Source organism: Oncorhynchus masou, unplaced genomic scaffold, assembly GCF_036934945.1.
Source record: "Oncorhynchus masou masou isolate Uvic2021 unplaced genomic scaffold, UVic_Omas_1.1 unplaced_scaffold_941, whole genome shotgun sequence".
Lineage (NCBI taxonomy): Eukaryota > Metazoa > Chordata > Actinopteri > Salmoniformes > Salmonidae > Oncorhynchus > Oncorhynchus masou.
This window is the reverse complement of record NW_027015901.1, coordinates 1-15000: the sequence shown is the minus strand read 5'-3', so window position 1 is coordinate 15000 and position 15000 is coordinate 1. Positions and strand designations below refer to the sequence as shown.

General features: G+C 47.0%; 1 protein-coding gene across 10 annotated transcripts in view; it reads right to left on the bottom strand.

The window, feature by feature from the left end:
• The window catches only part of LOC135538321 (cytokine-like nuclear factor N-PAC), a 48525-nt gene extending 38262 nt beyond the window's left edge, over nt 1–10263 (bottom strand). For 5 of the 10 annotated variants that reach the window (XM_064964235.1, XM_064964237.1, XM_064964240.1 and 2 more), the window contains exons 1-6: nt 10165–10262; nt 9562–9598; nt 9353–9432; nt 9112–9259; nt 5880–5990; nt 2985–3080 (exon numbers count right to left, since the gene is read on the bottom strand). In XM_064964235.1, coding sequence (XP_064820307.1) covers nt 2985–3080; nt 5880–5990; nt 9112–9259; nt 9353–9432; nt 9562–9598; nt 10165–10202 — 510 coding nt within the window. In that variant the 5' untranslated portion in view covers nt 10203–10262. Of the gene's footprint in view, nt 1–2984; nt 3081–5879; nt 5991–9111; nt 9260–9352; nt 9433–9561; nt 9599–10164 lie in introns of all 10 variants that reach the window. The other 5 variants (XM_064964241.1, XM_064964244.1, XM_064964245.1 and 2 more) reach the window with 3 other exon arrangements.
• Nucleotides 10264–15000: the final 4737 nt, after the last annotated feature.

The window sequence follows — 15000 nt, the reverse complement described above, 5'->3', positions numbered from 1 at the left end:
GCAGCGGTGGTGGCGGTGGTGGCAGCGGCTATGTTGGTGGCAGCGGTGGTGGCGGCGGCTATGTTGGTGGTGGTGGTGGCGGTGGCGGTGGTGGTGGCAGCGGTGGTGGCGGTGGTGGTAGTGGTAGTGGCGAGTGGTGGTGGCTGCAGTGGCTATATTAGTGGTAGTGGTGCCAGCGGTGGTGGTTGGTGGTGGTGGTAGCGGTGGTGGCAATGGTAGTGGCGGTGGTGGCGGTAGCGGTGGTGGCAATAGCGGTGGCGGTGGTGGTGGTGGTAGCAGCGGCGGTGGTAGTGGCGGCGGTGGTGGCGGTGGTGGTGGCTATATTGGTAGTGGCGGTGGCGGTGGCGGCAGCGGCTATATTGGTGGTGGTGGCGGTGGTGGCGGCGGTGGCGGTGGTGGTGGCGGTGCTATGGTGGTAGTGGCAGTGGGTAGTGGCGGCGGTGGTAGTGGTAGTGGTAGTGGTGGCAGCAGCGGTGGCAGCGGTGGTGGTGGTGGTAGTGGCGGCGGTGGTAGCGGCGGTGGTGGTGGTAGCGGCGGCGGCGGCGGTGGTGGTGGTGGTAGTGGTGGCAGCGGCGGTGGTGGTGGTAGTGGCGGCGGTGGTAGCGGCGGTGGTGGTGGTAGCGGCGGCGGCGGTGGTGGTGGTGGTGGTGGTGGCGGCGGCGGCGGCAGCGGTGGTGGCGGTGGTGGTGGTAGCGGTGCCAGCGGCGGTGGAGCGGCGGCGGTGGTAGCGGCGGTGGTGGCTATGGTGGTAGTGGCAGCGGTGGTGGCAGCGGTGGTAGCGGTGGTAGCGGTGGCGGTGGTGGCGGCTATATTGGTGGTGGTGGTGGTAGTGGTTGTGGTAGCGGTGGCGGCGGTGGTAGTGGCGGCGGTGGCGGTGGCAGCAGTGGCAGCAGCGGTAGCGGTGGTGGTGGTGGCGGCGGCGGGTGGTGGTGGCGGCGGTGGTGGTAGTATGTTGGTGGTAGCGGTGGTAGTGGTAGCGGTGGTGGCGGTGGTGGCGGCGGCGGTGGTGGTAGTGGCGGTGCCAGCGGCGGTGGTAGCGGCGGCGGTGGTGGCAGCGGCGGTGGCTATGGTGGTGGTAGCGGCGGTGGCAGTGGTGGCGGCGGTAGTAGTGGTAGTAGTGGCAGCGGTGGCAGCAGCGGTAAGTGGCGGTGGTGGTAGTAGCAGCAGTGGTATGGCAGCGGGCGGCAGCGGTAGTAGTAGCGGCGGTAGTGGGGGCGGCGGTGGCAGCTAGCAGCAACGGCGGCGGTGTAGTAGCAGCAGCAGCAGTAGTAGTAGCAGCGGCAGCAGCAGCAGTGGTAGTAGTAGTAGCAGCAGCAGTAGTAGTAGTAGTAGTAGGGCAGCAGCAGTAGTAGTAGCAGCAGCAGTAGTAGTAGTAGTAGCAGCAGTAGTAGTAGTAGAAGCAGCAGCAGTAGCAGCAGCAGCAGTAGTAGTAGTAGTAGTAGCAGCAGTAGTAGTAGTAGCAGTAGTAGCAGTAGCAGCAGCAGTAGCAGCAGTAGTAGTAGCAGTAGTTGCAGTAGTAGCAGTAGTAGTAGTAGTAGCAGCAGCAGTAGTAGTAGTAGTAGCAGCAGCAGTAGTAGTAGTAGCAGCAGTAGCAGCAGCAGCAGCAGTAGTAGTAGTAGCAGCAGTAGCAGTAGTAGTAGTAGTAGCAGCAGTAGTAGCAGCAGCAGTAGTAGTAGCAGTAGTAGTAGTAGCAGCAGTAGTAGTAGTAGCAGCAGCAGTAGTAGTAGTAGCAGTAGTAGTAGTTGCAGTAGTAGTAGTAGTAGCAGCAGTAGTAGTAGCAGTAGCAGCAGCAGTAGTAGTAGCAGTAGTAGTAGCAGCAGTTGCAGTAGTAGTAGCAGCAGTAGTTGCAGTATTTGCTAAACTAGTAATATTCTCTCAAGAGACTCCCTGACCTGATTGAGGTTGCATCATATTCCCTAGGCTATATAGTGCACTTCTTTTAACATGAGTCCCATGGGCCCTGGTCAATAGTAATACCCTATACAGGAATTAGGCTGGCATTTGGGACATCCATAGAGGTATTGCCCCAGAAATACATTCTGCACAGGTCTTCGCTGCACAGAGGATCAGATATAGTTGGATGCCTGGTAACGTGTTTCAACATGTCAGGGACCAGACTAAACTGAGCCTCGGCGTTGTGCCGTTGCCACGAGCAGCAGCATGAACCGCAGGTCTGACAGACGAGCGTGATGCAAGATGTTTGACTTGCGGAAAATATCAGAGACGTTTAGCGTCACGATTCATACTCAGTCGTCGCTGAAGTCCAGCTGATATTGCTGTTGACTTTGTCACCGACTCCCATCTCTAATATGGTGTAAGAATCTATTATAATCACATGCGGTATTTTTGTTTCTGGATCGATCAAATGTTTCTGTACAGCAAAAGCGACAAAAAAAAAATGACTTGAGTCCGTTTTCTTTAAAATGCTTGATATTTTTTTAAGCAGAAATGGTTACTTAAAAATCAGAAAAATCTAGTATTTAGCTCCAATATGAAACTCTAGCTTTTCTTCTGCCATGTTAGAATGACTGGGATTACAAAGCATGACGCCTCATCGCATTGTTTCCTGTTGACTAGTCATGTTGGAGAGGGACTCCCACTCAGCATCTCTCTACCACAGTGGTCACCAACCCCTGGCCCTGGATGAGTAACCAGAAGGTGCAAGCTTTTGTTCCAGCTCAGCACTAAAACTGGATTAGAAAGGTTCCATTTGGGGGGGGGGGGTTCCCCAACACAGACCAAGTCTAGTCCTGGACTAAAAATATTTCCTCTTGAGTTAGGATTAGGATAAAGCACATACAGATCTCAGATAACCAAGCTAAATCAGACCTTAGTGCTGGGCTGGGACAAAACCCTGCATCCTCTACCTCCCCAGGTCCAGTGGTCGGTCAGTAACCCCTGCGTTCTGTAGCGTTGCGAAGGCAAAGGGAGTGGAGGAGAAGGGGAAGTTAAGGCAGGCGGGCTGTGAGACGGGTTCCACCTACACTGCTCTCCCATTTGAATCCTGAGACAGGTCCAGTAGTTCCCAGGCCCCCTAGTCGCTCAACACTGGACGGCTCTGGGTCAGAGTCAGTTAGGTCCTTCGGGGGAGAGAGACACACATTACCCTGGTAGTCACTTTAAAGACGACAGACACTACATGCCTAATACTGGGGAGTGGGGTGGATCAGATTGACTCTACTCCCTGGTAGTTCATCTATGGAAGCAACAATATATGTGCAGTTTAAGACTGGTCTTCAGGGAGACATTACCCTGGCAGTTCATCTATAGAAGCAACGATATATGTGCAGTTTAAGGCTGGTCTTCAGGGAGACTGGTAGTTCATCTATAGAACAACCAGTTTGGTCTTGAGACATTACCCTGGTGGTTCATCTATAGAAGCAACAATATATGTGCAGTTTAAGGCTGGTCTTCAGGGAGACATTACTCCCTGGTAGTTCATCTATAGAAGCAACGATATATGTGCAGTTTAAGGCCGGTCTTCAGGGAGACATTACCCTGGTGGTTCATCTATCAATATATGCAGTTTAATCAGGGAGACATTACCCTGGTGGTTCATCTATAGAAGCAACAATATATGTGCAGTTTAAGGCTGGTCTTCAGGGAGACATTACCCTGCTAGTTCACTCAGTCACACTGTAGACTAGATTACCTTTACATCTAGACACGTGTGACATTGACTAGAGTCACTGTGTTGACACGAGATAAACTAGAATAACTGTCCTATACATCTCATGTGGAGTGTCAGGTCTGTCAGAGAGACATTACCCCTGGAGTCACTTTAAAGACTAGAGACATTACCCCTGGAGTCACTTTAAAGACTAGATACACTATGATAATGTGGAGTGGGGTGTCAGGTCTGTCAGAGAGACATTACCCCTGGAGTCACTTTAAAGACTAGATACACTATGATAATGTGGGGTGTCAGGTCTGTCAGAGAGACATTACCCTTGGAGTCACCAAAGACTAGATACACTATGATAATGTGGAGTGGGGTGTCAGGTCTGTCAGGGAGAGACATTACCCTTGGAGTCACTTTAAAGACTAGATACACTATGATAATGTGGAGTGGGGTGTCAGGTCTGTCAGGGAGAGACATTACCCTTGGAGTCACTTTAAAGACTAGATACACTATGATAATGTGGAGTGGGGTGTCAGGTCTGTCAGAGAGACATTACCCTTGGAGTCACTTTAAAGACTAGATACACTATGATAATGTGGAGTGGGGTGTCAGGTCTGTCAGGGAGAGACATTACCCTTGGAGTCACTTTAAAGACTAGATACACTATGATAATGTGGGGTGGGGTGTCAGGTCTGTCAGAGAGACATTACCCCTGGAGTCACTTTAAAGACTAGATACACTATGATAATGTAGTGGGGGGTGATACACATTATGACTTTAAAGACTAGATACACTATGATAATGTGGAGTGGGGTGTCAGGTCTGTCAGGGAGAGACATTACCCTTGGAGTCACTTTAAAGACTAGATACACTATGATAATGTGGAGTGGGGTGTCAGGTCTGTCAGGGAGAGACATTACCCTTGGAGTCACTTTAAAGACTAGATACACTATGATAATGTGGAGTGGGGTGTCAGGTCTGTCAGAGAGACATTACCCCTGGAGTCACTTTAAAGACTAGATACACTATGATAATGTGGGGTGTCAGGTCTGTCAGAGAGACATTACCCTTGGAGTCACCAAAGACTAGATACACTATGATAATGTGGAGTGGGGTGTCAGGTCTGTCAAGGAGAGACATTACCCTTGGAGTCACTTTAAAGACTAGATACACTATGATAATGTGGAGTGGGGTGTCAGGTCTGTCAGGGAGAGACATTACCCTTGGAGTCACTTTAAAGACTAGATACACTATGATAATGTGGGGTGGGGTGTCAGGTCTGTCAGAGAGACATTACCCCTGGAGTCACTTTAAAGACTAGATACACTATGATAATGTGGAGTGGGGTGTCAGGTCTGTCAGGGAGAGACATTACCCTTGGAGTCACTTTAAAGACTAGATACACTATGATAATGTGGGGTGTCAGGTCTGTCAGAGACATTACCCCTGGAATCACTTTAAAGACTAGATACACTATGATAATGTGGGGTGTCAGGTCTGTCAGAGAGACATTACCCCTGGAGTCACTTTAAAGACTAGATACACTATGATAATGTGGGGTGGGGTGTCAGGTCTGACAGGGATTTGTTTTGGTTGTGATGGTTCCCAGACTCAGGGTTTAGTCTAGTGCTGGACTACAAACCAAGCTCAACAGAGAATCTACATTGAAAATGTTTTTTTTAGTCCATGATTAAGATTCAGCTGTGTCTGGGAAACAGTCCCCTGGTGTGTAGTGAGACGTCACTCAGGGCTTCCAGGGAGAGACACATACTACCCTGTGGGTTCAGTCACTACGGTAGATAGACTTCACCTATTGGGGTGTGGGGTTGACTAGACAGTCTATACATCTACCAGGGAGCGAGAGGTCAGTCACTTTGTAGACTAAACAGTCTATACATCTACCAGGGAGAGAGAGAGAGAGAATGTGGGTTCACAGTCAGACTGGAGAACCCACCAGGGCTGATCAGAGAGCCTATATCTAGTGAGATGTCTGATGTATTTACCTGGCTGTGGGTACACAGTCACCCTGTAGAGATAGACTGGAGAACCTACTAGGGATGTATATCAGTGAGATCTTCAGTGGTCTCTGTGTGAGTTCATGCCAATCTGAGGATGCTGAAAGGGAGTGGGACCAACACCGAGCTGTAACCTGATACCACAGCAGGTGTTGGACAATTGGCCCTTTTTAAATTATATCAGCTTCTGTATGTCTGAGTGTCCACCACACTAGGTGCACTTCTGAGTGTCCACTACTAACCTTCTCAGAGGGGTCTTTCAGGGCACTGAGGTCTTCGTCATCTTCCTCTAGGATCTTCAGAGGTTTAGTTGGTGTCTTCTTTCCTTTAGAGTCTCCTTTCCCCTCAGAGTTCTGTGGGAATAACAGAGCCATACATTAACCCTTTCCCCTCAGAGCCATACATTAACCCTTTCACCTCAGAGTTCTGTGGGAATAACAGAGCCATACATTAACCCTTTCCCCTCAGAGCCATACATTAACCCTTTCCCCTCAGAGCTCTGTGGGAATAACAGAGCCATACATTAACCCTTTCCCCTCAGAGCTCTGTGGGAATAACAGAGCCATACATTAACCCTTTCCCCTCAGAGTTCTGTGGGAATAACAGAGCCATACATTAACCCTTTCCCCTCAGAGCCATACATTAACCCTTTCCCCTCAGAGTTCTGTGGGAATAACAGAGCCATACATTAACCCTTTCCCCTCAGAGTTCTGTGGGAATAACAGAGCCATACATTAACCCTTTCCCCTCAGAGCTCTGTGGGAATAACAGAGCCATACATTAACCCCTTTCCCCTCAGAGCTCTGTGGGAATAACAGAGCCATACATTAACCCTTTCCCCTCAGAGCCATACATTAACCCTTTCCCCTCAGAGTTCTGTGGGAATAACAGAGCCATACATTAACCCTTTCCCCTCAGAGTTCTGTGGGAATAACAGAGCCATACATTAACCCTTTCCCCTCAGAGTTCTGTGGGAATAACAGAGCCATACATTAACCCTTTCCCCTCAGAGTTCTGTGGGAATAACAGAGCCATACATTAACCCTTTCCCCTCAGAGCCATACATTAACCCGTTCCCCTCAGAGCCATACATTAACCCTTTCCCCTCAGAGCCATACATTAACCCTTTCCCCTCAGAGCCATACATTAACCCTTTCCCCTCAGAGCCATACATTAACCCTTTCCCCTCAGAGCTCTGTGGGAATAACAGAGCCATACATTAACCCGTTCCCCTCAGAGCTCTGTGGGAATAACAGAGCCATACATTAACCCGTTCCCCTCAGAGCCATACATTAACCCGTTCCCCTCAGAGCCATACATTAACCCTTTCCCCTCAGAGCTCTGTGGGAATAACAGAGCCATACATTAACCCTTTCCCCTCAGAGCTCTGTGGGAATAACAGAGCCATACATTAACCCTTCCCCTCAGAGCTCTGTGGGAATAACAGAGCCATACATTAACCCCCTTCCCCTCAGAGCCATACATTAACCCGTTCCCCTCAGAGCCATACATTAACCCTTTCCCTCAGAGCCATACATTAACCCTTTCCCCTCAGAGCCATACATTAACCCTTTCCCCTCAGAGCCATACATTAACCCTTTCCCCTCAGAGCTCTGTGGGAATAACAGAGCCATACATTAACCCGTTCCCCTCAGAGCTCTGTGGGAATAACAGAGCCATACATTAACCCGTTCCCCTCAGAGCCATACATTAACCCGTTCCCCTCAGAGCCATACATTAACCCTTTCCCCTCAGAGCTCTGTGGGAATAACAGAGCCATACATTAACCCCTTTCCCCTCAGAGCTCTGTGGGAATAACAGAGCCATACCTTAACCCCCTTCCCCTCAGAGCTCTGTGGGAATAACAGAGCCATACATTAACCCCCTTCCCCTCAGAGCCATACATTAACCCCTTTCCCCTCAGAGCTCTGTGGGAACAACAGAGCTATACATTAACCCCTCAGAGATCTGTGGAAATAACAGAGCCATACATTAAACCCTCAGAGCTCTGTGGGAATAACAGAGCCACACATTAACCCTTTCACTCCAACCCCAGTTGTATCAAACCTGGTTCAGTTTATCAACCAGCTAATTATTAGAATCAGATGTGCTAGATTAGGATTGGAGTGAAAGCCTACAGGGGGATAGCTCTCCAGGAACAGGGTTGGAGTGTAAACCTACAAGAGGGTAGCTCTCCAGGAACAGGGTTGGAGTGTAAACCTACAAGAGGGTAGCTCTCCAGGAACAGGGTTGGAGTGTAAACCTACAGGAGGGTAGCTCTCCAGGAACAGGGTTGGAGTGTAAACCTACAGGAGTGTAGCTCTCCAGGAACAGGGTTGGAGTGTAAACCTACAGGAGGGTAGCTCTCCAGGAACAGGGTTGGAGTGTAAACCTACAGGACCAGCTCTCCAGAAACAGGGTTGGAAACCCTGGTCTAACTAACCTATGAATGTATAGACTTCCTCAAGGCATGTCTCCCTACTTTTTAATTTTTTTATTCTTATTTTCAATGACGGCCTAGGAACAGTGGGTTAACTGCCTGTTCACCGGGCAGAACCCGACAGATTTGGGTTTGAACTAGTCACTAGTCCAACCTCTAACCACTTACCCTTCTCCACTTCAGTATTACAGTGACATAGTCCAACTGTTGTTTAACTTCCATGTAGATGAACAGTTAAGAGTGTTGACCCACCACTCAATGTTTTGGTGGTTGGACAAATCCCATCTGTCTGGTGGCAATGTGACAGCATCCACCGAGCTTAGAACCCACACCACTTCCTCCAGCTTCCACCGAGACTAGAACCCACACCACTTCCACCAGCTTCCACCGAGACTAGAACCCACACCACTTCCTCCAGCTTCCACCGAGACTAGAACCCACACCACTTCCTCCAGCTTCCACCGAGACTAGAACCCACACCACTTCCTCCAGCTTCCACCGAGACTAGAACCCACACCACTTCCTCCAGCTTCCACCGAGACTAGAACCCACACCACTTCCTCCAGCTTCCACCGAGACTAGAACCCACACCACTTCCCCCAGCTTCCACCGAGACTAGAACCCATACCACTTCCCCCAGCTTCCACCGAGACTAGAACCCATACCACTTCCTCCAGCTTCCACCGAGACTAGAACCCATACCACTTCCTCCAGCTTCCACCGAGACGGGAACCCTGGACGTCTGCCTCAAAAACTCACATAACCGCCCTCACAGAAAAGCTAGCAATCAAGCAACACAAGTAGAGACATTTCACGCTGAGGGAGGGAGGTTACGGAAAGCGGTAGGTAACCTAGCGGTTAAGAGCGTTGGGCCAGTAACAAAAAGGTCACTGGTTCGAATCCCAGAGCCTACTAGGCGAAAAAGAACTGTCAATGTGCCCTTGAGCAAGGCACTTAACCCTAGTTGCTCTGGATAAGTGTGTCTGCTAAATGACTAAAGTGTGTCTGGGTTATCCAGGGTACAACTACCTCACCTGTTCTTTCCCCCCCTGTTTCTCTTTCTTCTTCAGGAAGTCTTCCACTGCATCCACAGCCTGTTGGAAACGTTTGCCCTTGTTGATCTTGATCATCTCCTCTTTGTGGGGGTGGTATGGCTTCAGCTGCTCCACCTTTATCCAGGCACTGCACTCACACACACACACAACTGGATAAGTGATGGAAGCAAGCTAGATATGGATATTAGTGATAAGTGATGTAGTAGGTTTGTTTACTTACTGATCTTCAGTTCCAAAGAATTTGACAAAATGGCATTTTTTCCCTCTTGGCTTTTTCAGGTCCTTTGGAGGACTGACGACCTGGAAAGACAAAGAAAGTTAATCACAATATCACTTACGTGTAGCTAGTCAGTTTAGCATACAATAGCATTCTTAGTCAAAACGACCATGGTGTTCAGATGTCGCTAGCTTGAATTCGACAGATCTTACCTTGCCTGGCCACGGAGGATAGCGCCCGAGCTTTCCCCTAAAACAAAAACATTGCCATTTGATTGATGCTTAAACGTTGCATTATCGAGATAACGTTTAGATTTTCAGAATATAAATTCCACGACCCCTTGTATTCGTCGTCGCAGTAAACATTGGCACAGTCCCCAGATTAATATCTAGTTAGCTAGCTAAACGGGCTAATTTGAGAATGATGTTGTTTCTCAAACATCACAGTACACACTTTTCAGATGTCATCAGTAAACATGCAGAGATCGCTAAACTAACCAGTGTATACATATAGTTAGAATATGGATTGAGCAATATTTACATACAGTTGCGTCCGGTTTCACTTCTCTGGGTGCGGCAAAGCTAAGTAGTTTACTGGCTAGCTAATGGCTATGCTGACTCGGGCTAAACAGGCAGTAACGTATTTGTTTTGAGTTCGATCGACAACTACCGTTAGTAAACGAATATTTTGTCACATCTAACTGATCAAATGTGACGAAAAAGCGCGAATTGAGTTGATCCGACACGGATTCAATGTAAACGATGAAATTCGAATGGAATAAGACGATTAAAGTAAGTTAAAAATGCATATCTCACCAAACTAGGTCCCCGATTCTCAGATGCACCGTCGCCATCTTAGAACTTTACTGTAACGTCGCACTGAACACCGCGAAAGAACACACCCACCAGAAAACACATGCGTCACCCCAAACCACAGAGTTTCTACATCCAGAGGTACAACATCGCGAGACTTCCGGGAACGCTAACGAAAAAGAACAAACATACCAGGTCGGGGTATGGGGTATAACAAGTCAATGAGAGAAGTGAAAAATTCGTCCTTAGTTGTTAATGTTCTCAACATCTAAAGGCACAACCTAGATTGGAGCCAAGGTCTTAAGTAGTTGAACATGCTATTACTCCAACCTCGTGAAAGGGACAAATTGACACGTTTCATTTTTCTGAAAAACGACTTTATATCGAAGGAGTTCCTTTGACTGCATGCACATGCGCAGTTCGGCGCAAGACGAACGTTAGTCCCGATGACGTGATTCAATAAATAGGGCAAGGGCGAAATAATTACAATTTAGCATTAACACTGGAGTGATAGATGTGCAGATGATGATGTGCAAGTAGAGATACTGGAGGGCAAAAGAGCAAGAGTATAAATAACAATATGGGGATGAGGTAGTTGGGTGTGCTGTTTACAGATTGGCTGTGTACAGGTACAGTGATCGGTAAGCTGCTCTGACAGCTGATGCTTAAAGTGAGAGAGATAGAGAAGTTAGAGAAGACTCCAGCTTCAGTGATTTTTGCAATTCGTTCCAGTAATTGGCAGCAGAGAACTGGAAGGAAAGGCGGCCAGAGGAAGTGTTGCCTTTGGGGATGACCAGTGAAATATACCTTCTGGAGCGCGTGCTACGGGTGGGTGTTGCTGTGGTGACCAGTGAGCTGAGATAAGACAGGGCTTTACCTAGCAAAGACTAGATGACCTGGAGCCAGTGGGTTTGGCGACGAATATGTAGTGAGGGCCAGCCAACGAGAGCATACAGGTCACAGTGGTGGGTAGTGTATGGGGATTTGGTGACAAAATGGATGGCACTGTGATAGACTACATCCAGTTTCCTGAGTAGAGTGTTGGAGGCTATTTTGTAAATGACATCGCCGAAGTCAAGGATCGGTAGTATAGTCAGTTTTATGAGGGTATGTTTGGCAGCATGAGTGAAGGAGGCTTTGTTTGCGAAATAGGAAGCCGATTCTAGATTTAATTTTGGATTGGAGATGCTTAATGTGAGTCTGGAAGGAGAGTTTACAGTCTAACCAGACACCTAGCTATTTGTAGATGTCCACATATTGTCCACATAGAACCGTCCAGAGTAGTGATGCTCGTCGGGCAGGCAGGTGGGTGCGGGCAGCAATCGGTTGAAGAGCATTCACTTAGTTTTATTAGCAGGTCATGGTTAGGCATATGGTAAGTAGAGCAGTGTGGTTAAGGTTACATTTAAAATCAGATTTTAAGACAATAAATAGTAGAAATAGGAGGGGTTTAGACAGAAATAAGACTTTGTGGCTGTGGTAACTAGTGACAACCCAAACAGTCAACAAAGCAACTTGACAAAATTCAATCAGATGCTTTCATTCATCTAGACGAGAGATTCAGTTGCTCTTATGTGCCCTCCTGCAACTAGAGGGTTGGGTGGTGCTCGAACCTTTTTATCTCTGCATTGTTGGGAAAGGGTTTGTAAATAAGCATTTGACGGTCTGCACCTGTTGTATTCGGAGCATGTGACAAATAAAATGCAAGAGTCCAATATGAATGGATGAGATGAAGGTCATATTCACAGACCCAGACAACCCCTTCTATATGTAGGCCTATACAATGATACATCTGTTTCTAGAAGTCTTTATGAAGGATAGGTGTGTCTGATTGCTGTGTAACATGTTGCCACCAATTAACCTTTTTTTACTTTTTTTTAACCTTTGACCCACGCGCCACCGAATAAATGATTTTATTTAGGGCCTACAATACAGTGAGTTTCTCTCTTACCTGTAAACCCTCACCTCACAATAGAGCCTACAATACAGTGAGTTTCTCTCTTTACCGTAAACCCTCACCTCACAATAGGGCCGTCAATACAGTGAGTTTCTCTCTTTACTGAAACCCTCACCTCACAATAGGGCCTACAATACAGTGAGTTTCTCTCTTTACCGTAAACCCTCACCTCACAATAGGGCCTACAATACAGTGAGTTTCTCTCTTTACCGTAAACCCTCACCTCACAATAGGGCCTACAATACAGTGAGTTTCTCTCTTTACCGTAAACCCTCACCTCACAATAGGGCCTACAATACAGTGAGTTTCTCTCTTTACCGTAAACCCTCACCTCACAATAGGACCTACAATACAGTGAGTTTCTTCTTTACCGTAAACCCTCACCTCACAATAGGGCCTACAATACAGTGAGTTTCTCTCTTTACCGTAAACCCTCACCTCACAATAGGGCCTACAATACAGTGAGTTTCTCTCTTTACCGTAAACCTCACCAATAGGGCCACAATACAGTGAGTTTCTCTCTTTACCGTAAACCCTCACCTCACAATAGGGCCTACAATACAGTGAGTTTCTCTCTTTACCGTAAACCCTCACCTCACAATAGGGCCTACAATACAGTGAGTTTCTCTCTTTACCGTAAACCCTCACCTCACAATAGAGCCTACAATACAGTGAGTTTCTCTCTTTACCGTAAACCCTCACCTCACAATAGGGCCTACAATACAGTGAGTTTCTCTCTTTACTGTAAAACCCTCACCTCACAATAGGGCCTACAATACAGTGAGTTTCTCTCTTTACCGTAAACCCTCACCTCACAATAGGGCCTACAATACAGTGAGTTTCTCTTTACCGTAAACCCTCACCTCACAATAGGGCCTACAATACAGTGAGTTTCTCTCTTTCGTAAACCTCACCTCACAATAGGGCCTACAATACAGTGAGTTTCTCTCTTTACTGTAAACCCTCACCTCACAATAGGGCCTACAATACAGTGAGTTTCTCTCTTTACCGTAAACCTCACCTCACAATAGGGCCTACAATACAGTGAGTTTCTCTCTTTACCGTAAACCCTCACCTCACAATAGAGCCTACAATACAGTGAGTTTCTCTCTTTACCGTAAACCCTCACCTCACAATAGGGCCTACAATACAGTGAGTTTCTCTCTTTACTGTAAAACCCTCACCTCACAATAGGGCCTACAATACAGTGAGTTTCTCTCTTTACCGTAAACCCTCACCTCACAATAGAGCCTACAATACAGTGACCTCTTTACCGTAAACCTCACCTCACAATAGGGCCTACAATACAGTGAGTTTCTCTCTTTACTGTAAAACCCTCACCTCACAATAGGGCCTACAATACAGTGAGTGTTCACCTCACAATAGGGCCTACAATACAGTGAGTTTCTCTACCGTAAACCCTCACCTCACAATAGGGCCTACAATACAGTGAGTTTCTCTCTTTACCGTAAACCCTCACCTCACAATAGGGCCTACAATACAGTGAGTTTCTCTCTTTACTGTAAACCCTCACCTCACAATAGGGCCTACAATACAGTGAGTTTCTCTCTTTACTGTAAACCCTCACCTCACAATAGGGCCTACAATACAGTGAGTTTCTCTCTTTACTGTAAACCCTCACCTCACAATAGGATCTACAATAAGGTGATATAAAGACAGACACAGTTGTTCATCTTTGACTGTAAATCACCTGTGTTACAAACAGCCCAGGTTTTACTAATCTAGTTCAACCAAAACAATGCTTATTACATCATTATCATAATGAGTGTTTTATTAAATTGGACACCTTCTAAACTCCTTCGTTTTCCCCGAATGACATCTGACCATGGAACATTTGGCATGTTCCGGAATAGAAGCCCGGAACACAAGGAATATTTCATTCAAGGGTTTAATTCATAAAAGCAGATTGAAAATCGAAATCCTCCTAGTGGTGAAATCATTTCCTCACAATGCAATATTTTTAATTTTACCGTTATTTCACCAGGCAAGTCTGTTAAGAACAAATTCTTATTTTCAATGACGGCCTGGGAACAGTGGGTTAACTGTGGGTTAACTGCCTGTTCAGGGGCAGAACGACAGATTTGTACCTTGTCAACTCGGGGGTTTGAACCTTCCGGTTACTAGTCCAACGCTCTAACCACTAGGCTACCCTGCCGCTCTGAATTTAAATCAGATGACATAAGGTATTTCTGGAAAAGACATCTCTTAGGTCTGAGTTTGCATCACAAATGGCACTCTATTCCATATATAGTGCACTACTTTAGACAAGGGGCCATAAGGAGCTGGTCGAAAATAGTGTGTTATGTAGGGGTTGTAGGTTGCCATTTGTGAGGCACCCATTTTTAACAAATTGGTGAGTTGTGTTTCTTACATAACACAAGATTACATTATCTGTCTAGACCGGATTGAGTAATTTCATCAAAATCCCAGGATTAATTGTTCTAATTATATTTGTGTGTATTTCCTATCATAAGCCCCATCGGGACGGTCTGTCCAGTCCACTGTGTCCGAGGTGTTATCCCAAATGGCAACCTATCCCCAAACTATCCCCTTTTGAACAGCCCTATTGGCTCTGGTTAAATGAAGGTTTCACAGTGCCTTTATGCAGTTACTGCTAACATGACATGACCCCATTTTCCACAAAACACAATAACATGACCCCCATTTTCCACAAAACAATAACAATTTTCTACAAAAACATAACCCCCATTTTCCACAAAACACAATAACATGACCCCCATTTTCCACAAAACACAATAACATGACCCCCATTTTCTACAAACACAATAACATGACCCCCCATTTTCCACAAAACACAATAACATGACCCCCATTTTCTACAAAACACAATAACATGACCC